Source organism: Mirounga leonina, unplaced genomic scaffold (genome assembly GCF_011800145.1).
Source record: "Mirounga leonina isolate KUSES-001 unplaced genomic scaffold, KU_Mleo_1.0 Mir_98, whole genome shotgun sequence".
Lineage (NCBI taxonomy): Eukaryota > Metazoa > Chordata > Mammalia > Carnivora > Phocidae > Mirounga > Mirounga leonina.
Window position 1 is genome coordinate 5,655,391 of NW_023270921.1, and position 22,353 is coordinate 5,677,743.

At 43.3% G+C, this 22,353-nt stretch overlaps 1 protein-coding gene across 1 annotated transcript in view; it reads right to left on the minus strand.

Annotated features, from left to right (window-relative positions):
- Positions 1–22,353, minus strand: part of LOC118006696 (rod cGMP-specific 3',5'-cyclic phosphodiesterase subunit alpha-like) — a 57,698-nt gene that overhangs the window by 27,329 nt on the left and 8,016 nt on the right. The window contains exons 3-8 of the mRNA XM_034999469.1: positions 21,961–22,050; positions 21,224–21,364; positions 15,962–16,036; positions 9,483–9,547; positions 4,557–4,623; positions 1,511–1,558 (exon numbers count right to left, since the gene is read on the minus strand). Of these exons, the coding sequence (XP_034855360.1) occupies positions 1,511–1,558; positions 4,557–4,623; positions 9,483–9,547; positions 15,962–16,036; positions 21,224–21,364; positions 21,961–22,050 (486 nt within the window). The remainder of the gene's footprint in view (positions 1–1,510; positions 1,559–4,556; positions 4,624–9,482; positions 9,548–15,961; positions 16,037–21,223; positions 21,365–21,960; positions 22,051–22,353) is intronic.

Below are 22,353 nucleotides of genomic sequence, written 5' to 3' on the forward strand. Positions count from 1 at the left end.
AGAATCTAAAAACAAGATCAGATTTGATTTTTTTAATGTGGGTAAATGGAATTAATTGGGTAGGGACCAAGTTCTGTATGGTTATAGTCAGGTTAGCCGCTCTCGGCAACAATTGGAGCTCGTCACACGGATACGATCAAAATTCCAACACAAGACATACAATGTTAACTTTGGAAGGATATCCTTGCTGAGCTCTTTCATGATGTTCCTCAAAGAGTAAAAAAATAATTCACTAATTTTTCTAAGAGTCATTATTTTCTTCTTAATTATTTCCTAATTGCTAATGCTTTGTTTTTCTTCCATCTGGCGGGCTAACCTCAACAAATATTGATAGGCCACCTGGAGCTGAAGATATTAAGAAAGATAAGGCCCAACCCTTGACCAAAGGAAGCTGATATTCTGCTGAGAGGAATTAATCTGAAAGCAAAGAAGGGTAATAAAAGATAAAGTAAGGGGAATATAGTATGGAGAACTCCAGGCCACGTGTCATCTGTCCTTGCCGTGTGTCATCTGGCTTTGGTCTACTTCTCTAGAATCTCCTCCTGCCACTCTCCACGCTACCTCTCACTTAGATTCATAGGGCTACTCTACGTCCTTCCAACAAGCTCGCTCTTTCCTGTAGTCTTCTCTCCTTTCTTTGCTGCCCCAACATAATTGCTCAGGGACATTCCTTGATTCCTTCCAGATTAAGTCAGGTCCCCAGAAAGATTCCCTCCTCTATCCTTCTGTCCTTTTTTGACCAGCACTCCATGGCCTTTCTCCCCATGGAGATAAAGACCATGTCTGTCTGATCCACCATTGCGGCCAGTGTAGCCCTGTGTCAAATCCTGGCACAGAGAACGCCCTCCATAAACACTTGTGAAAAAGACAGATAAAATCAAATGGAGTGCTAAACAGTATTCCATGAAAATCCCAAAGAGACAGAAATGATATTAGCCAGAGGAAACAGAATAAGACTTCATAGAAGTTTCATAGCATTTGAGGTTGTACTGAAGGGCAGAGAGTATTTGGGCAGGACAGGATGGTTCCGGGGCAGGGGAACAACATAAGCAAAGGTCCAGAGGCCAGAAAGTAAAGCGTGTGAACATTAAAACCAAATGGAACCTTGGAATTTACCAAAGTAACTCCCTCCCCACTTCCATGGGCACATGGTTTTTTTCCAATCCGTGTTTTTTTTTTTTTTAAAGATTTTATTTATTTATTTGAGAGAGAGAGAATGAGGACAGCATGAGAGGGAGGAGGGTCAGAGGGAGAAACAGACTCCCTGCCGAGCAGGGAGCCTGATGCGGGACTTGATCCCGGGACTCCAGGATCATGACCTGAGCCGAAGGCAGTCGCTTAACCAACTGAGCCACCCAGGCACCCCTCCATCCGTGTTTTTACTTTGTTGAGACTGCTTCCCAGTAAATAGATGGATTTTAATGTATTCAAACCCTCTTTGGGGGTATTCAAACCCTCTTTGGGGGAAAAAATATCAGACGACTAAGAGACCAAAGAAATAATGACTTACCTGGAATGTAAAAAAGTCCTCCTCAGGCGCATTCATGATGTTGCAAATCTGAAAGCCATGAAGAGAAATAATGGAGCTGTGATTAGACTCGATAGCATTCCCAGTGAGCCCTGTGTGCTATCTTCAGAAACGCTACGTCCTTGCCCAAGGCGTTCACATTCTTTTCCTCAGGTAGACATGCCCAAGATGGCTTTCAATGATTAACTGAGGCTACTGAACAGAAAAGCTACCTTATGAACATTATTTCTTGCCATTTGCTTCACTCCTTAGTCATTTCCAAGCTTTGAAAAAATTGAGGCTACAGTTTGTCATTTTTAATAGCCGTATGGTATCTCATTTTGTTGTTTCTCTTTTGTTAAATATTTGGATTGTATCCAATTTTTGTCATTATTAGTGTAAATAATGCCACTCCAAGCATCTTTAAACCAATTACACTTAGGTTTGGTATTGTTTGTTTTGTAAAGAAGGAGTTTTTTCTTGGGGTATAAACCCCGAAGGAGAATGAGAAATAAAAGGTGTTGTAGCTCTGGTTTTATGTTGCCAGACTCCTCTCCTAAAAATTGAACCAGTTTACCCTACCATACATAGGAGACTTAGCTGACACTCCAGAGCCCTGCCCATGGGACCTCTGTGTACAGTTGCATAGTGTGTGTACTGCACAAAAACATCTCACTGAGGGGCTGACTGGGAGCTGAAATCCAGCCTGTTCTTGACTCAGCCTGTTTGCAGAGCCATGCTCCTCGTCTTTCTCTTTTTGTCCACTGAGAAGTGGTACTTTTGTCTAGTTCTCAAAAAGGCACCAATATGAGCTTGAAGTAACCCAGCCAGTCCCACTGGCCCTGACCATCCTGTGGTCTCAGAGGGTGAGCAGTCTCTGCTCCTGTTCCAGAACTGGCCTCTCTTTAGACCAATTCCATCGTTGCCATTGTTCCCTCCTGATCTCCAACCTCTCCGAGGGCTCTTTCCCTTCAGCCATGAGCTTGCTTGAGTCTTTCCCATCCTGGAAAATGAAATCCTCCCTCGACCCAAACATGGTCCCAGTAGCAACCATCCAGGCTTTCTCCTGTTCTTTTCTTTTGCGATTCTCTACCTCCTCATTACCCATTCACACCTTGGCAGACCACATGCTGGTCTCCACATCCACCTCACCACCAAATATGCTCTCATCGGGGCCACCAGTGATCTAACTGCCAAACTCAATAGGGTTTTCAGTTCTTATCTCGCTAGATCATTTTTGCTGCATTTGGCCATCTCTCTACTTCCTTGGTTTCCATGACACTATTCGCTCCCGGATCTCCAGATACCTCTGAGCCCTCCTTCTGATCCTCCCTCACACATTCCTCTTTCTCCACCTAATCTTTAAATGCTGGCATCCCAACAGTATCCCACCCCAGGTCCCTCTCACTCTCCCTGGTGACTTCATTCACACACATGGTTTCAGGTACCATCTGGTCCTGATATCTTCCAAATCCCCATCTCCGTCCCTCCTCTCTCCCACAGCTTCAGAGTCATCTCTTCAGCTGCCTACTGGACATTTGCTGCCGAAAAATGTCTCAGTGTCACCTTGTCTGCAACTTACCTCCTCATCTTGCATCCAAACCTGATGGCAGCACTACTTATCCAACCCAGAAGCCCGAAATTGGCTCTGACTCTTCTTTCTCCCTCCCTCTCTGCTCACAATCACAAAGTCCTGCCAGTTTTACCCTCCCGGTATTAGATCTGATCCCTGATCTCCCTCTCTCCATCTTGTCTGTCAGACTTGTGTGAGTATCAAACGAGCAGATTTATTTACTGCGTGGCTCCTAGGCACTCAATGGCTGTGTGCCATGCTGGTACTCTTCACTGTCTGTGCCCTTGCTGAGATGCTCCTTTTCTCTTGCTTGTAAGGATATATTTTGTGCTCTGCCTCTTAATCCCTTCAGATCTCTCTGAGTTATCTTTTTAAAATGAAAATTGACTATGCCAATCTCTTGCTTAAAAGCTCATTGTCTACAGATTAACGTCCCACCCCCGCGACCTGGCATCCAAGGTCACTGCTATCTGGCGCTCCCCTCCCCCTCAAGCCTCATCTCTTGACCTCTTCCTCTCTCAAACCTAATATTCCAGCCACACTGGACTGTACACACCATGCCAGTCAAACCTCCAGGCCTGGGTTTGCTCACGTTGTTGCCTTCATCTTGAATCCCCTTTCCTGTTCCTGCCCGCCTAATAACCTATTTATTTTAAAACCACTCAGACTAACACTCTAGGAAGAAAAGCCTGGTTTATATGCCTCCTACTTTGTGTTCCTAGAATATACCCAGTATATCTCTCTTGTGTCCTCATCACATTGTATATAAGAATCTGTTTAAAATATCTCCCCCTTCGATTATGAGCTTCAGAACAGAAGTTGTATCTGGTACATCTATCTGTCTATCCCCAAAGCCAATGACAGTGCCTGGTACCTAGAAAATATTCAATATATAAACTTCTGGCTATGTGAGCAGCATTGAGTAGTGTGTGCCTGGGGAAGGATAAAGGGGTGACTGGGCTCAAATATGGGGGTGATGTGCAGCTAACAGACAAGACCTTTCTTTCTAGGGCAGGGGATGCTTACTCCATTTTTGACCCCGAGTGGGTGGGGCGTGGTGGGAGATGGAGCATTTGAGCTCTGCTGTACATGGTACAGCTGGAAATATGGCAGGGATGAGGGGTAAAGAGTGGCAACTGAGTCTCTGGAATGAGAGGCTGGGACTGGGTCTGTGGTGAGCCTGGAAGACCAGTCTGCCATTTGCTTTTGTCCCTGACACACGAGCAAGTATCTTTAATTGTCAGTGAGACTAAGCACCTTCCCATCTAAGGATTATTTCTCTGTGTATTTCATATTTCCTCAGATGTCAATTCTCTGTTCATGTCCTTCGACCAAGTGTCAAGTGAGTTGAGAAATGAGAGAGTCAGGCTTTGAGAGACCCACACTTCCCATCATGTTTCCCACTCTCTCGATCTGAAATCCTTTTACTCTTCCAACTGATTCAAGACTCTCCCTCTTCCAAGTTGTGTTACTTACCAGGCCATTCTGGGCAACATAAGTGGGCAGACCACTTACTAAAGCCCAATGATCAGGAGGTGGATTCCTGTAAAGGCCAAAGACAACTGGTAACTTTTGATGTAGGGACAGTTGGACTAAAACCTTGAATCTGGGTCTTTGCCCCTCTCTACTCTCATGGCTCTCAAGTCCTGCTTACATTGCCTATGCCTGAATGAGCCCCAAATCTTGTCTAAGCATCTTAATGTTTCAAATTTAGACATGGAAAAAAAGCATGATGAATACATTTTATGATGGCACACTGAGTGTGATTATCCAAGAAAAGGGACAACACTGATTGCTGAACAAAAGCAGGCACCATCTTTTCCCTCCATTAATACACAGAAAGAGGTAGCTTAATTCCATAGAGAGACTGAGGGAACTCATCTACAGTGAACTCCTACCACGCACCGAGCACTAAGCTGGGTGCTTTACGTATTTATTTATCCCTCATGACAATATTACAATTTTTGGTATTATTATCTTTTATTTATTGTAAGATTATACTTTTTTGTTGTGAGAAAAGATATAAATGTGGAAAGATGCATTAAGATCTTCATGAATCGGGGGTGCCTGGGTGGCTCAGTCATTAAGCGCCTGCCTTCGGCTCAGGTCATGATCCCAGGGTCCTGGGATCGAGCCCCGCATCGGGCTCCCAGCTCCACAGGAAGCCTGCTTCTCCCTCTCCCTCTCCCCTTGCTTGTGTTCCCTCTCTCGCTGTGTCTCTCTCTGTCAAATAAATAAAATCTTTAAAAAAAAAAAAAAAAGATCTTCATGAATCGTTCTTTTGTCTTTTTCTGTTTTAATTTCTGGGCTTATGTTTATTCTTTGGGCTTATTTTTTTGCTGATTTGTTGTTAATTTCTTTTTTTAAAAATATTTTTATTTATTTTTTGACAGAGAGAGACACATCGAGAGAGGGAACACAAGCAGGGGGAGTGGGAGAGGAAGAAGCAGGCTTCCCATGGAGCAGGGAGCCTGATGCGGGGCTCGATCCCAGGACCCTGGGATCACGACCTGAGCCAGACGCTTAATGACTGAGCCACCCAGGCGCCCTTTGTTGTTAATTTCTTGAGATGATGTGATAGACCGCTCTTGTCTGTCCCTCCAGATCGACTCTTGAACCCTCCCCTCCCTGTGCCAGGAGGCCAATCTGTATAGACTACATCCACAGGGCTCCTGGCCTTCTAGCTTCTAGTTGCATATGAAGACTATTCTAATTAGTTTTTTGTTATTGGTTTCTAGGATAATTTCATTGTGACCAGGGGACATTCTATGTATTATTTCAGTCTTTTGAAATACGAAGTTTACTTTGTGGCCCATTTATCACCAGTTATTATAAATGTCACACGTATGCTTGAAAAGACTGAGTGTCCTCTGGTTTTGGGGATGGAGTGCTGTGTTCTCTCTATATCCATTCAATTAAGTTTAATTGTGTTATTTAAATATTCTATATTATGTTTTAGTCTGCTCCTCCTATCAATTAGCAAACATGGATCTGCCTATATTTTCTTATATTGCTGTCACCTTTTGCTTTTTTTTTTGAGGCCATGTTATGAAGTGTATACAGATTTAGAATTGTAATATCTTCCAGTAATAGCCAGGTGAATTAACCCCTTTATCATTAAGAATTGACTATATCTCTACTTGTGCTCTTTGTTATATTATCTAATTTTATCTGATATCTGATATTAACATAGTTATATTAGTTTTTTCTATTAGCATCTGCATGTATATATATTTTTTCTTTCTTTTACTGCCAACCTCTCTGCATTCTTGTCTTTTAGATAGGTCTCTTATAAACAGGATGTACAGTATTTCTTCATACCTAGCAAGTCAGCTGTTCCTAGACAGACCATTTCCTACATGTAACGAGAAAGATAAAATGCTGCCAGTTCATCTGTGATGCAATGTTTTTTGAACTTGTAATTATTACCTTATTAATATCAACAGGGATCTCTTAGAATTTAGAATTTAGAAATAGATTTTTTTTAAGAAAATCAGCCATTAATAGTCTTTTTTTTTTTTTTAAGATTTTATTTATTTATTTGAGAGAGAATGAGATAGAGCATGAGAGGGTCAGAGGGAGAAGCAGACTCCCTGCCGAGCAGGGAGCCTGATGCGGGACTCGATCCCGGGACTCCAGGATCATGACCTGAGCCGAAGGCAGTCACTTAACCAACTGAGCCACTCAGGCGCCCTAGAAATAGATTTTTATATTCCACACTTTTCCTATCTTTTTGTGCCATTCAAAGCAACTTTCTGTTTCAGTGCTGCATTATGGTATATAATCTCTTCAAGTTACTTAAAAAAAAAAAGATTATTTGAGAAAGAGAGAGAGCGCAGAGGGGAGGGGCAGAGTGAGAGGGAGAGTTTTAAGAGTTTTAAGCGGACTCTGAGCTGAGTGAGGAACCCCATACGGGGTTCAATCTCATGACCCTGAGATCACAACCTGAGCCAAAACCAAGAGTCGGATACTTAACTGACTGCACTGCCCAGGCGCCCCTCTTTAACTTTATATGGCAATTAAATTCAATGTGGGTACAACCAATAGTGCACATAACTCAACTGAAGTCCTAACAATATCAATGGTCATGCCAAGTTCATACGTAAACAGGCAATAATAGTTACATCATTAACTGCCATCTGGCTGACAGCCATCATACAGTGTCATTGATTCTATTCCAGAAATGTCAAAAAAGGGGCGCCTGGGTGGCTCAGTCGTTGGGCGTCTGCCTTCGGCTCAGGTCATGATCCCAGGGTCCTGGGATCGAACCCTGCATCGGGCTCCCTGCTCGGCGGGAAGCCTGCTTCTCCCTCTCCCACTCCTCCTGCTTGTGCTCTCTCTCCCGCTGTGTCTCTCTCTGTCAAATAAATAAATAAAATCTTAAAAAAAAAAAAAGTCAAAAAGTAGAAAATGATGCATCTTAGAATCAATGAAATGTGATAGATTTCTTTCTTTCCGGCCGGCAATCTTTGTCATTTAATTGGAACATTTAGTTGATTTACATTTAAAGTAATTATCAATATATTTTGGTTTAAATATTACCTTAATGTGCACTTTTTATTTTTTCCACCTGCTCTATGTTCTCTCTAAACCTTACTTTGTCTTCTTTTGGTTTGATTAACCATTTATTTAGTATTTGTACAGATGGCGTATACTTTGGCAGTCATTTAGGATAGCCGCGAATATTCTGGCTCTCACTCCTGGCACATGAGAGGGTTGCATTCTCTGTCCACTTGAGGTTGGGTGCGGCCATATACTAACTCCGGTCAGTGAAACGTGAGAAGTGAAGCGCGCCCCCTCTGGAGGGATGTTTAAGAGCCAGTGTGTGTTTTGTTGTGTTCTCGCTTTCCCTCTGGCAAGTTAGTCAACCTCGCAAGGTTCAAAATGGTGGCTGCTCCACCAGCTGTGGTCCCTGCCTGGCTACCGTCCATGCAGGATACTCCAGCCACACCCACCAACCAGCGATTTGCAGGCAGTGGGATGATAAATAAGTTTTTACTGTTTATACCACTAAGGTCTTAAGGTTTTGTTACCATAATGTAGCCTGGCCTGCTTTGGCCGATACAAAAATTGCTCTCAGAAACAGGGTGCTGCCATAACAAAGAACCTAAAATAGGTGACATAGCTTCGGGACTGTGTGGAAGGTAGCAAAGTGAGTGTGTGTTATCAGAAGCTAGAAGGATATGATGCTTGATAAACAGTGGTAAAACACTGTGGAAAACTGTGACCTGTGGTAACTAGTAACAACAGATAAAGAGTTTAATAAACTTATAGCTCTAGAAAAGAAGTTAGAATGGTTAAAGAGTATGCATTTGACAAGGTTAAAAAAAAAAAAACACGGGTGCCTCAGTGGCTCAGTTGGTTAAGCGTCTGACGCTTGATCTCAGCTCAGGTCTTGATCTCAGGGTCATGAGTTCAAGCCCGGCGTTGAGCTCCATGCTGGGTGTGGAGCCTACTTAAAAAAGAAAGAAAGGAAGGAAGGGAGAGAGGGAAGGAGGGAGGGAGGAATAAGCTTAGAAAAGAATCAGTTTTCATGCAAACAGGAATGAACAGAGAGAACCCAGAAACTAAGGACCTTGAAGCAACTTCTCAGCCCCAACCAGTTACAGATAAACCTGTGAACTGGATTGTCTGTGTGACAGGATTATCATCCTTCAGTCCAGTGATGACCAAGGTCAACTCCCATTGTGGCCTCTCATACCCACTGTTTAAAGATTAAGGTGACCGAAGGTAAATCCCAGAGTCTGATTTTGGCCTGGAGGTGTCTGCAAGTCAGTTCAGAAAGTGAGCCGGCTTCAAGGCAGAACTGTGAGTGTCCTGTTAGCACAGAGAAGGTTTCAATAGATAGCAAGGCAGCTAGGTTTCGGACAGTGACCTACTGACCGAAAAAAGTACAAAAAAGTACAAGCTTCTACTAAAGAAGGTTCTTGACTGTTAGAATCTTAAAATGGCCTTGGAGTCCTTACCACATACAGGGAGGTGGAAGCCTTGCCCTCTGGGAATTCTTGCCTTTCCATCCTCCATGGTCCGTTAAGAAGAGGACAACAGAGAATGAGCTTTCCTTGCACCAGCTTCTTGCCTTTGCCTCACCTCCCTGGCTGGGCCCCAGATGTGCCTCCACAGGAAACCACTGGAAAGCCCTAATCAGATCCCACCGTCTTGTTCTGTAGACGGGGAACTGAGGCCTGAGACCGGAACTCCCAGGAGCTGACTCAACAACATGCAGCGTCTTTTCCCAACTCGTATGGTCTTTCTACTCTTCCACACTGTCTCCTTACTGCTCTTCCTGTCTCTGACCAAGTGTGTGGCCCTCTTGGGTTTGCTTAGTGTTGATCTTGGAATGAGTATCAATGGACATCCATAACATGCTTACCATTCTACCTGTTTTGAGGAGAAACTTACGGGATTACTTTGATGTCTTCTTTGCCATGTAGGATGTAGTCAATGACCTTGTAAAAGTTGATTTCCTAGACAAAAGAGATAAAGAAATCTATAACATGAGAGCCAGAGACAGAACTTCAGCACAAGGGTGTCCATGAGACAGGGCTTGTTCTTTACTGAGTACCCTGTGGTTTTCCAGAAACACCAGCCTGGCCCTCTCAGGGCGTATCCCGGCTGCCTCTGGAGCTCACTGTCCTCAGCTGACTCGTGATTCAGAGTGCTTAACCTTCAAACCAGCCCACCGTGGCCAGGCAGGGGCTGGGATCTGGGAAAGAGGGATAGGAAGTGTTCCAAGGGGAGCTGGGGGTTGAGCACAAGGAGAAAGAGAGAAAGACTGCTTTCTGGAGTCCAGGGAGAGAGGGAGGTGGAAAGGATACTCCTGTCCATTTAGAGTTGTGGTCAACTCAGCCATTCCTGCAGAGCTCAGCTCCATCGTTCCAGCCCCCCTTTCTCCTTGACTCCCATCACTCAGCTGCTCTCTTTGCTGTGTCAGCTCTTCCAGACTTGTCCTCCCAAACTTACTTCATGCCCCCCAACCCACTTTCCACCTCTTCCATCCTTCCCACCTCCTTGCACCATCAAAACTCCCATCCTCTAAAGTAGATCTGTTCAGTTACATGACTTCCTTTTTTTTTTTTTTTTTTCAGTTACATGACTTCCTAACGGGAAGTGGGATATTGGCAGTGGGATACTGGATATTCCCCTAACCAGGGAAAATTCTATCACCTTATTAGATCATCTGAACACCCAGCTGCAATGGGCAGGTTAAAAACCATTTTATAAATGGGAAAAATGAAACCCAGAGAGAGGAAGAAAGGGACTCATTTTATAGTAGACAGTGAGTCAGGACAGGAGTGAAACCCTTGACTCTTACTCTCAGGGCTCTTTCTGTGACACCACTTAAGGTTAACCTTATGTTAACCTAAGATAGTGTTTTACTCTCTGCATCACTCTCACCCTAAACAGGGCTATTCAAAGCATGGACCCTGGACTGGGACTATCATTTGGTACCATTCCATGACGAGATAAAAACAGAAATTGAGAGTCAGTGTTTAGAAACTTGTATATAGCCGTTTGACTGAGTTAAGTTAGGTCTGTTGAGATTAATAAAAAAGGAAGGGATTTACGATTTGCATGTCTTTGAAATTTTTAATTTTTCTGGTTATATAGTGTGATCCCCTTTTGAAAAGTATCAGTCCAAAGTGGATTGGAAATTAAAAAAAACAAACCAACAAAGCTGTTCCTTGAGTGCAATATTTTGAGAAGTACTGCTCTAGAGATGTAAATGTAGATACCTGAACCCCATCTGGTCTCCTGACTCACAACCTCCACAAAGAGAAGCTCCATCAGTCAGAGGTGTCTGAATGTCCATTTGGTTGCAGGTGATCACGACTTTCTTCAAGTTCCAGAGGCTCTGCTCCTTCTGACTAGCAGCCACTAAGACTCATGCTCTAGTCTTGGTTTTACTGTGAGCACTCCTGGGGGCTCAGTTTCCCCAGCTGGAAAACCGGTGGTATGTGTTTGTTTGAGCTGCCCTAATGGGGCAGAGCTGGGCACATGGAGATCCTGTGTCTCTCTTTGTTCTCTCTCACTCCCTTTCCTGTCCTACCTTCCTCGTTAGTCTGGCCAAGGCAAGCACTGTGGACGTGGAGGGGTCCAAAGACAATCAGAAAAGAGATAATACCCAAACTAGATAATCCCCAGCTACGATTCTAAGATTGTGGTTGAATGATTAGCCATATCCCTCGTAGATTAAAATGCATATCTCCTTTGACGCGGCGATTCCATGTGTGGTCATGAATCCTAGAGACACACTTCTAAATGTGGGTAAAATCATCCTTTGCCCCAGCCAGGGGTCTCAGCCAGACTGCTTTCAGAAGTCTGGAGCCACCGTAATGCTGTCATCAGGAGGGTGGCCGCCCAGCGCCTGCATCCAGTGGATACTCTGCATGTCTCCAGAACAATGTAGCTGTATCTGTGCTGAGAGAGGAAGGGGCCGAAGTCTCGTCAAGCTGGGAAAGTCAGGCACAAACCAGAAGCATCCCATTTGTTGGGGGTGATGCTGGTGGTGGAATTCTAGGAATATCTGGGCATCTGTAGATGTTCCTGGAAGGACAGACTGCTCCCACTGGCTGCCTCAGGGGAGGCTGGACTTCCATGGTCTATCCTTTTGTACAGTGTGAGCTTTTCACAGGCTCATGTATCGCCTTTTCAGTAAATGTAAACAAATCGTGCTGCGGACATTTTTGAAAGGGAAGTTGTATCCTGTAGGCAGTTCCTGAAAGCAAAGGTGGCGGTCGGCGTTGTCGGCAGGGACCTGGTAGAGCTGAGTGGCCCTCTGTGGGGCAAGGGAGGCCGGCTTCTCTGACCTTCTCCGCCCTCCTCGGGTCTTTGTTTTAGCTCATCTGTCCTCGGGTCTGGGCTGCTCCCTGAGACCAGCTGCTGGCTCCCTGGGCCGCCCCCCCCGCCCCCCCCCCTCCGCCAGGCTTCCACCTCCAGGGGTCTCTATGAGACTCCTTCAGAAAGGTTAGAAATGGATTTTTGTCTTCTTTCTGAAGCCCACAGGAGAATCAGTTTACTTTCACAGAAAGCAACAAAAAAATCAGTGTACTTTAGGTAAATAGGGCTTTTCCATACACTGCAGCTTAGCCCAGTTGACTTCAAGGCCATATTCATGTTAAGAATTTACCAGCCTTTGGAAAGTCAAAACTGAGCCATCAATGAGCTCCTTTGTTACCTTCCACCTGAGCAGCTGAGACTACAACACAAGGGGCTTTGAAAGAGCCAAAAACACAGCCATAGCAAAATTATCCTGCAGAGAAATAAACCAGTTTTTAAACGAGTGCTGTTTTTTGGTTTTTTTCCACAAAGCCTAATCAGCCTGTGTAACCTTTTAATAATGAAAACACACACATGTACAACGTTTTACTTTTTTTTTTTTTTTTAAAGATTTTATTTATTTGACAGAGAGAGACACAGCGAGAGAGGGAACACAAGCAGGGGGAGTGGGAGAGGGAGAAGCAGGCTTTCCGCCGAGCAGGGAGCCCGATGCGGGGCTCGATCCCAGGACCCTGGGATCATGACCTGAGCCAAAGGCAGACGCTTAACAACTGAGCCACCCAGGCGCCCCCAACGTTTTACTTTTTAAAAGGAGATGAGGGGCGCCTGGGTGGCTCAGTCGTTAAGCGTCTGCCTTCGGCTCAGGTCATGGTCCCAGGGTCCTGGGATCGAGTCCCATATCGGGCTCCCTGCTCCGCGGGAGGCCTGCTTCTCCCTCTCTCACTCCCCCTGCTTGTGTTCCCTCTCTCGCTGTGTCTCTCTCTGTCAAATAAATAAATTAAAAAAATAAATAAATAAAAGGAGATGAAGTGAGGTGTAGCTGCTGTTGGTGATCTTTAGACTCACGATTTGGAGAGGCTAATTGGTCAAAGTCCAGACCAAAGCTGTATTTCTCACGTGAATGTGGCACTTAAAGTGTGAGGCTGTTAGAAGGCCAGAGGGAATGCTAAAAAGCAGGACTGTAATGAGTTACTGGAAAGAAAAGCATCCTGCATTTAAATTTGTGCAAATGAATTGACCCCTCATAACCTCAATCTCCTCAACCGTGAAATGGAAATCATGAGGATACTTCCTTTATGAACCTGTTGAGAAGAGTAAATAACATAGTCCAGGTAAAGTGCCAGCAGATAATGAGATTCAACGTTGGAAGCCATGATGATTGTTTGCCTATTACGTGTCAGCCTGTGGTTTGTTACGGCTACCATGGCCTGGCCAGGCCATCTTGATTATCCAGGCATTACAGATGAGGAAGGTGAGGTTAAGAGAGGTTGTCCAAGGCCACATAATTGGCTGGCTTGCTCTTTCCAAGCCCAGTCTTTCTAAAAGATCCACTTTGGGCCAATCCTGTCATGCTGGGTCTGGGCCCCAGCTCAAGCCTATGTGTGTCTCCTCCCTAGCTGTGTCCTAGACTTAGAACTGACCTTGGAGATGAGTTCAGTGACAGATAGATGAGAAAATCAAGTTCACCCCACAGGTTAGCAACCAACCCAAACCAAAGTCCTTTGCCCTCTGGCCTTCGCCATCACAACCTAATGCCTCATACTGTTGCAAGGATAGAGCCCTTGCTACCTGAGATGTAGAAAGGTTTCTGGAAAGGACAGTCTTAACCATAAGTGCGCTAGTCACCTTGGGGAAACCGATCAAATGGTGGGCAGCATTTCCTGGACTGGCGCTTAGTAAGAAAATGTTCCATTCAGCTCCATCTTGAAGAGCCGGATAATTCAGAGCCCAGCATTTCTCTGGCCATCCTGGAGTTGGAGATGACCTCTGACCTCAGGGCTTCGCTCAGAGAGCTGAATATTAAAAGCAGCCTAGGAAGTTGAAGTTAACTGAAGTCGGTGGTATCTGAAACCAATGGTGACCTCTATTCCAGTTCTTCTCCTTCTGCATTTCCAGAAGATACAGACCCAGCTCTTCCATGAATTGGAGAGAAAGCTTCGTGAGAACACATCAATCAGACCAACACGAAAAGCCGTGCTTAAAGAGAAAAGCATCCCGAGTTGCTTTCCAACAGTAGCACGTGATGCAGTGCTTGAAGACTCAGTCTCCCCAAATGAAATCATGGAATTGTGAGGGTGGAACAGTAGTTTGAAGCAGAACAAGAGTAGGTTAAAAAGTTACTTTGGATAAAGCACAGCAGATGATGTAGATTTCCAGAGTGAATTCTTCCTGGTGTGTTCATGAAGCTCACAGGCAAGGGTGTTAATTTTGAATTCTTGGAGTTTGAATTAAGACTAAATAAACTATCATACACACATATTCACCCACGGGAGCATGCACGCACACATGAATTTGGGGTAGGGTTAGGGTTGGCTGGGTGGAATGAGGCCTCCTAGCAGAAATTGACACACAATTTCAGACAGGCTAAAAGATCTTGTGGGGCAAGCACAAGACTGAAATTCAATTCTGGGCATGACTCTGCTGCTTACTTGTCCTTTGTGGCCTCAGCTACGGTCATTCAGTCATTCTACAGGTTCCCTAGGCTGTTTGAGTGACAGATCTGATTACCCCACCTCATCTTTTCCTCCCCACAGATATCATTTCAGCTTCTCTAAGGTGTTGATGCCTCATCTTTTAAAATAAAGCAATGGGGGGCGCCTGGGTGGCTCAGTCGGTTAAGTGTCTGCCTTTGGTTCAGGTCAGATCTCAGGATCCTGGGATGGAGCCCGCTGAGTCAGTGGGGAGTCTGCTTCTCACTCTGCCCCTCCCCCCACTCATGTTTTTTTTCCCTCTCTCTCTCTCTCAAATAAACGAATAAAAATTTTTAAGAATAAAATCTTTTTTTTTTAAGGTTTTATTTATTTATTTGACAGAGAGAGACACAGCGAGAGAGGGAACACAAGCAGAGGGAGTGGGAGAGGGAGAAACAGGCTTCCCGCCAAGCAGGGAGCCCGATGCGGGGCTCAATCCCAGGACTCTGGGATCATGTCCTGAGCCGAAGGCAGACGCTTAACGACTGAGCCACCCAGGCGCCCCAAGAATAAAATCTTAAAAAAATAAAATAAAATAAAGCAATGCTATGAAAGCAGAGGTCACAAACTCTAGTGCCTGGAGAGATCTGATAGAACCATAAGTGAAAGCGGGGGCTGGGGGCAGGGGGAAACAAGGGGAATGGAGGGGACTTTGGCAAACTAGAGAGCTCAGACCAGGTTCTAAGAAGGTACCTGCCACTCCGCTCCCACCAAATTTATTCTGTTGGAGCGCCTGGCTGGCTCAATCGGCAGGCTATGTGACTCTTGATCTTGGGGTTGTGAGTTTAAGCCTCCCATTGGGTGTAGGGATTACTTAAAAATAAAATCTTAAAAAAAAAAAATTTACCCTGTGGGACTGTGGGTCCAGTTTCGACTGATCTTCCACTTTTAAAAAAGAAACTGAGAATCTAGATATTTATGGGAAATATCTTGATTTTTTAATGTTAAGCTACAAATTAAAAAAAAAATTTAAAAAGAAACAATTTTAAATGTATGCAGCCAAATAGGTTTATCTATTGGCTGGAATTGACCTTCTGGCTATCAATTTATACAATTAAATATTAAGGTTATTTCTAGCTCTAATTGCCTGCAATTCTAAACATTTGCTGGGTGAATCTTTGAGCAGATAGCTTTGACCTTTCTGGGGCTCTTTCCTTATCTGTGGAATGAGAATATTAATTCTTCTTTAGTCAATCCCACCACATTACTCTGAAACTCTATCAAGATATTGAAAATACCTTGCAAATTACAAGGCATGGCAATAATAAACAATTACCAGACCTTCAAGGGAAATGACCCAACCCAGAGAAGATAAATATCTAAGTGAAAAAGAAATGTCAGCAAGGTCTACAGGGCCTTACATGTGCATTCCAATAAACATTAGATCATACAAGCCAGAGAGAGACCTACCCTTCCATCCGGAGTCCTGGGACCAGAATAGGGTGGAGCCTCCCCCATCAGGACTGGCCAGACATCAAAAAATTCCTAGGAATGAGAAAGACAATAATTACATGTCTTGAAAATAGGTCAAAGAAAGGAGATTAAGAAAAGAAGACCCACCTATATGAGTGACCTATCACTGAAATTTGGAAGGTGGGAAGAACTCACTGAAAACTAAGCTTGGAAGGGAGGCAAAGTTCATTAGCATTAGAGGATGTTGTTAGAGGATGTTGATCTTGTCTGTGCTTCAAGATATTGATGAACTAAGCCTGTCTAATCATTCAGCAACAAATAGGAGCTGAAGTGGAAAACCCTCACGCTCCCCACACTGTGGGAGGGGACATGAGAAGGAAACTGGGCTCTCTATGTCTAAGAAATTGACCTTAAGGACATGCTAAGCATGTGACAGAAGGTTTAGCTAAAACGATGTTCTCTGCAGCATCATTTATAGTAGTGAAAAGTTAGGCACAACCTAAGTGTCCAACTAAGAGGGGACATATTAGACAATTATGGTCTATCTATTAACAGTAATGCTACAGATGTCTATATGTTGGTTAAAAAGAAGCCCTTGTCGCACTGATGAGTGAGAAATGTGAGGTGACAAAAAATATAGATCACATAACCCTAATGCTTAACTATACACAGAAAATGCTCTCAAAGAATTCACAACAAAGTATCAAAAACTGGTTTTCTCTGGGTAATTGCAGTGAGACTCTATTTAGCAATTTTTTGTAATAAAATTAATCGCTTTTGGAATCAGGGAAAAAATATCTTGCCTCAATAAGAAAGAAAAAACGATGGTGCCAAATATGGACATATAGACCCACATCTGGGCTCCAACAAGAAAGGATGACACCCTTGAGACAACTTTTAAAGATACAGGCAGGAAAGAGAAAGGGCCAGCTAAGGCATTGTATGGGCACACAGCCTCAAAAGAAGAAACTCACTGGGACACCGCACGAGCTCTTCCCTGCCACTTGTCTACTGGTTTTCCTGGGCCTGGCAGAAGAGGCCTCCATGCTTCATTGCCCTCTCTGTTCATTCATCTGTTGCCATTTAGGGATAGTGATCCATTCGTGCTGGGTCACTGTGGGTAGGATGCTAACTTCTGCTCTTGGCCTCTTTCTCATTTGGTTGGGTTACCCATTCCAACATGCAGAGCACAAGCAGAAGAAAGTCCACATGAAATTCAAACTCCATGTCCTCAAGCTTCTGTGCAGTTGGACTCTTTGTCTTGACTACACAACAGGAAGAAATTCAGTTCTGGGGAAAAATGTGCATAGGGAGACTACCTGAGCCCCACAACATGTTTGCTGCTAGATATACAGAGATGAATAAGGCAGAGTTCACACCCTGGGGGATCTTGCTGTCTCTTGGAGGAGACAACTCAAGTAACTATAGTTAGGTAGGGTAAGACAGGGTAAGAACCAAACAGTAATGGAAAAAGAACACAAATGTTAGAGGAGCCCAGAAGAAAGACAAATACATTGGGCTGACACCCTGTGTCAAACACTGAGTGGCTTTGAAGATTGTCCCAGAGAGAAGCAGTGGGCTGGGTGGAAAGTGGGGCATATTTATGCTTGCCTTGCTCGCTCTCAATCTCTCTCTTTTGACTTCTTTCATGTCAATAGCTCAGATAAGAGCTCTGCCTACCTTGGACCTACCTGGCAGGTCGTTAGAATGATTGTGTGCAGACCAGCCCATTTCTAACTGCTAGATTGTTCCATCTTTTGGGGATGACTAGGCAGAATATTCTTGTTTAAATGTGACTTTCCTTTTTGAGAGGGAGTTCAGAAGAAATAGAGCAGAATACAACAACACACAGCAGCCTGCACCTGAGGTCAAATTCTTTAAGGTGTGAACTGGGCACTTTTTGAATTCAACTACTCGGAAATTCTTTTGATTACGAAAGAACCATTCATTTGTATGAATTCATTCATTTGCTACTTTCTGAAGGTGTGTCAAAGGACTTATTCCTGGACTCGGTGATATTTGGCAAAATATTTGGTTCAGAAGTATGCAAAAGTCAAATGGACATCTGCACTAGGATCAGAGGTTCCCTAACATCAGTACATAGCCCACCTGCACCAAAATCACATAAAGAACTATATTAAAAGCAAAAATCAGAAAAATTGACCCATGAGTATATGGAAATCTGGTATATGATAAAATAGCCTACCTAAATGGTGGCATTTTAAAACAGTGAAGAAAGGATAGACTATTCTTTTTTTTTTATTTTTTTTAAAGATTTTTTTTTTTTAATTTGAGACAGAGAGAATGAGAGAGAGAGAGCACATGAGAGGGGGGAGGGTCAGAGGGAGAAGCAGACTCCCTGCCGAGCAGGGAGCCCGATGCGGGACTCGATCCAGGGACTGACTCCAGGATCATGACCTGAGCCGAAGGCAGTCGCTTAACCAACTGAGCCACCCAGGTGCCCAGGATAGACTATTCTTTAACTGGAGAAAAATGAGTCAGGGATAAAATTTATCCCTACCTCAAACCATACACATTCATAATTTCAAGATGAATGAAAGATTAAAATCAGAGCACATCAGATTATTTCAGATTATCTTCATCATATTAAGGCTGGGGAAGTCCTTCTTAAACAAAATCCAAAACTCGAGTGTCCAATATATACGGACACTTGATGATAGAGGTATGTTAGGGAAAGATGATATTTTCAATAGGACAGTGGAGAAAGAATGGTCTTTTCAGTAAATGGTGCTGGGTCAATTGGATATCCATATGGAAAAAAGTTAATATTAACCCTACCTCACACTGTACATTTAAAAAATTCCAGGTAGATTATAGAGCTACATGTGAAAGTTAAAACAATGAAATTTTAGAGTTAACATAGATGAATATCTTTAATACCTTGGGGCCAGCAAAGATTTCTTAAATAGGGCACAAAAATCAATAACCATTAAAAAAAATCAATAAATTGAACTACCTTATAATTCAGAATTTACATTCACTGAAACATACTATTAAGAGAATGAATGCACAGAGTGGGAGAAGGTATTTGCAATGTGTGTATTCCACAAGGAACCCATATCTAGAATATATAAAGAATGCCTACAAATCCTAAGATTTATTTTTTTTAAATCCTAAGATTTAAAAAGACAAAAGATTTTTTAAAAATGGAGAAGAGACTTGAATAGGTACTTCTTTTGAAGATATCCACATGGTCAATAAATGAGAAAAAATGTTCAACTTCATCAGTCATTAGGGGAATTCATGTTAATACCCAGTGAGATATCACCACATGCCCACCTGTATGGCTAAGATTAACAAGACTGGCAATACCAAGTATTGTAAGGAAACCCTCATACATTGCTAGTGGGAGTGTAAAATCATTTTGAAAATCAGATGGGCAATATCTATTAAAACCAATACCCAGAAATTCTACTCCTAGGTAAACATCTAACAGAAATGGGTACAACTGTGTATCAAAAGATATGTACTATAATATTTGTAATAGCAATATTCATAACAACCCAAGCCTTAAAACTCAAATGCCCATCAACAGTAGAATGAATAAATACTTTGAGGATTATTTATATAATGGAACATTCCACAAGAATGAAGATGAATGAATGAACGCTATGTGAAGCAATAAAGACGGATCTTACAACCAAAATGTTGAGCAAAAGGAGCTAGATACAAAAGAGTATATATTTGTATGATTTTGTTTATAGGAACTTCAAAAATAGGCAAAACTAACATGGCGTTAAAGGTGAGTGCTAAAGAAGCCCTAGGTAGGGTGAAAGCCAGAAAGAAGAAAGTTGCCAACTTCAGGGAATTCTCAGAAAATGCTCTCGAAGGTGGGCAGAAACCTTCCCCATGTTTGTCAAGCCTACAGCCCACCTGGGACTTCTTTAATGAACTCCCCCCTTCAGGGAGGAGGGTATGGAAGTTAACGGAAAGGGGTAAGCAAGGGGCTCCTGAGGTGTTAGTACTGTTCTATCTCTTAATCTTGGTGGTAGTTACATGGGGATGTTCACGCTGTACAAATCATTGACCTATTCACTTGCAATTAGTGCTTGCCTCTGTGTATATGTTCTATTTCAACACAAAGGCTTATTAAAAAGAATCCACGTGTACTGATGTGGAGAGATGTTCACAAAACATTAAGTAAAAAAGGGCGCCTGGGTGGCTCAGTTGGTTAAGCGACTGCCTTGGGCTCAGGTCATGATCCTGGAGTCCCTGGATCGAGTCCCGCATCAGGCTCCCTGCTCGGCGGGGAGCCTGCTTCTCCCTCTGACCCTCCCCCCTCTCATGTGCTCTCTCTCTCTCATTCTCTCTGTCTCAAATAAATAAATAAAATCTTAAAAAAAAAAAAATTAAGTAAAAAAAAAGCGACTATCAGGAAATATGGTCTAACATCTATTAAACAGTTCCTTAGAAGATTCTGATTCAAGTCTAGGAGCCTCTGGACTAGACCCAAGGTCTTTTCCAACTCCAGATTCTGCAGTTCTTTAATCATTAAACCAAATATTTGGAGGGTCTGCATTGGTCAGTGCACCACACTCAGCATAAGGCCCTACAAAATGAAACTGACAGGAATCCTGGATCTTGGCTCTTTGGGGTAAGAAATCACAAATCTAGATAACTCTAGAACTCTATTCCAAGGCAGAAAATGATTAGTTGCAGGAAGCGGAGACAGGTAGAGAAAGAAAAATGCGGGGAATTGGTTGGGGAAAACCTGGCTGAAAAATACTGCAGGGGGCTGTATTTGTCTGTGTGTCCTTTGCCTCTGCAGATCTGCCCCCTGAGCATCCAAAGGGACCAGATCCAAACATCTGCCTCTACTTTAACTGCCCAGATGGGCTGTGGGCTTGACAGACCATGAGGAAGGTTTATGCCCACCTTTGAGTGCATTTTCTGAGAATTCCTGAAGTTTTGGCAACTTTCTTCTTTCTGGCTTGCACCCTACATAGAACCTCTTTATCACTCACCTTCACCACCTCATCAAGCCTTCTCACATATGCTTTTTTCTTTTCCCACGGACCAGGGAAGACCAGGTTGTTTTCACTCACTTGTGCCCTAGGTCGACTTTTCCCCTTTAAAGGTTGGTACTCCACTCTTCAGTATGAAAGACCTGTGAAGACCTTTCGCAACCAGCCACATCCTCCCTGCCTCTTCCCTGTGAACTGAATGTGCGACACAAGTCCGGGTTCCACTGTATGTTTAACCTGTTCTTGGAGGGGTCTGTTTCTGAAGCCTTCTTACCTTCTGCTTGGTCATGTCTAAGAGCCCCACAGAATATCTGTCACAGTTGAGGAAGGCTCGGACTGTGTATAGGGCTTTGTGGAACTGCCTCTCGATGTCTGTAAGCTCTTCAAAGACTTTGCTCCCAGACCACAGCAGTATCTTAACAAAACACAAAAACAGAGTCAAAGTTTCTAAGGCACAAAGCAGCGGCTCACAATAACCCAGAGACAGAGACAGGATAATTATCCCCATTTTACAGATGGAGAAACTGAGGCCCAGAGAGCTGAAGTAACTGACCAGCTTATATTGGGTCCAACTCTTTCCATTTCTTTCATTTCATAAATTGTTAACAAGAATAATAATAACGAACATTGATTGAACACAAGTGCATTATCTCATTTGCTATTGACAATAATTTTTTTGAGGGTGGAACCAATCAATAATAGCCTCACTTTTCAAATGGGGGACACTGAGGCTCAGATAGAGGAAGTGATTTGCCCAGGGTCTTAGAGTTGGTAAATGACTTAATGTTGGTAAACAACTTAATCTAAATTGCCTGACTTGAAAACTATGCATATAATCCCTCTGGGATACAGCTTTACAAACATGGCTACCTCATTAGCATTGGGATGCTGGGCAGAGACTCCATGATGGTTCCCAGACACTTTTATCAACCACTGCCTTTCCAACCTGACTACATCAATGCATCAATAAAAAGACATGCCCAGTCCATTCCCTTGAGCCAAGCCCTTTACCTGGCCACGCCGAGTCTCACAGTTGTGCAGGTAACTCAGGTGGTATACCTTCATGATTAGATTTGCAAAATTGAGGTACTTGAGAAGAATCTAGAAATCAAACAGCATGAGGGGAAATAGATGAGAAGGAGAAATCCCTCCTCTGGCCACTTCTGCCATCAGCAAATATTTGAATATTTTAAAAGCAGCAGAGGCGATTTGAGCAGATGGATCATGGAATGCTGACTCATAAAATGGTGCATTGTAAGAGTGTAAAACTCATAGAATGTAGAATGTCAATGTTCATAGGACGTATTAATGAAAAATTGCTACTATTTATTGAGTTTGCAGTCCCTGTGATAAGTCATTTAGGTATGTTATCTTATCTGATCATCACAAGTACCCTGAGAGATG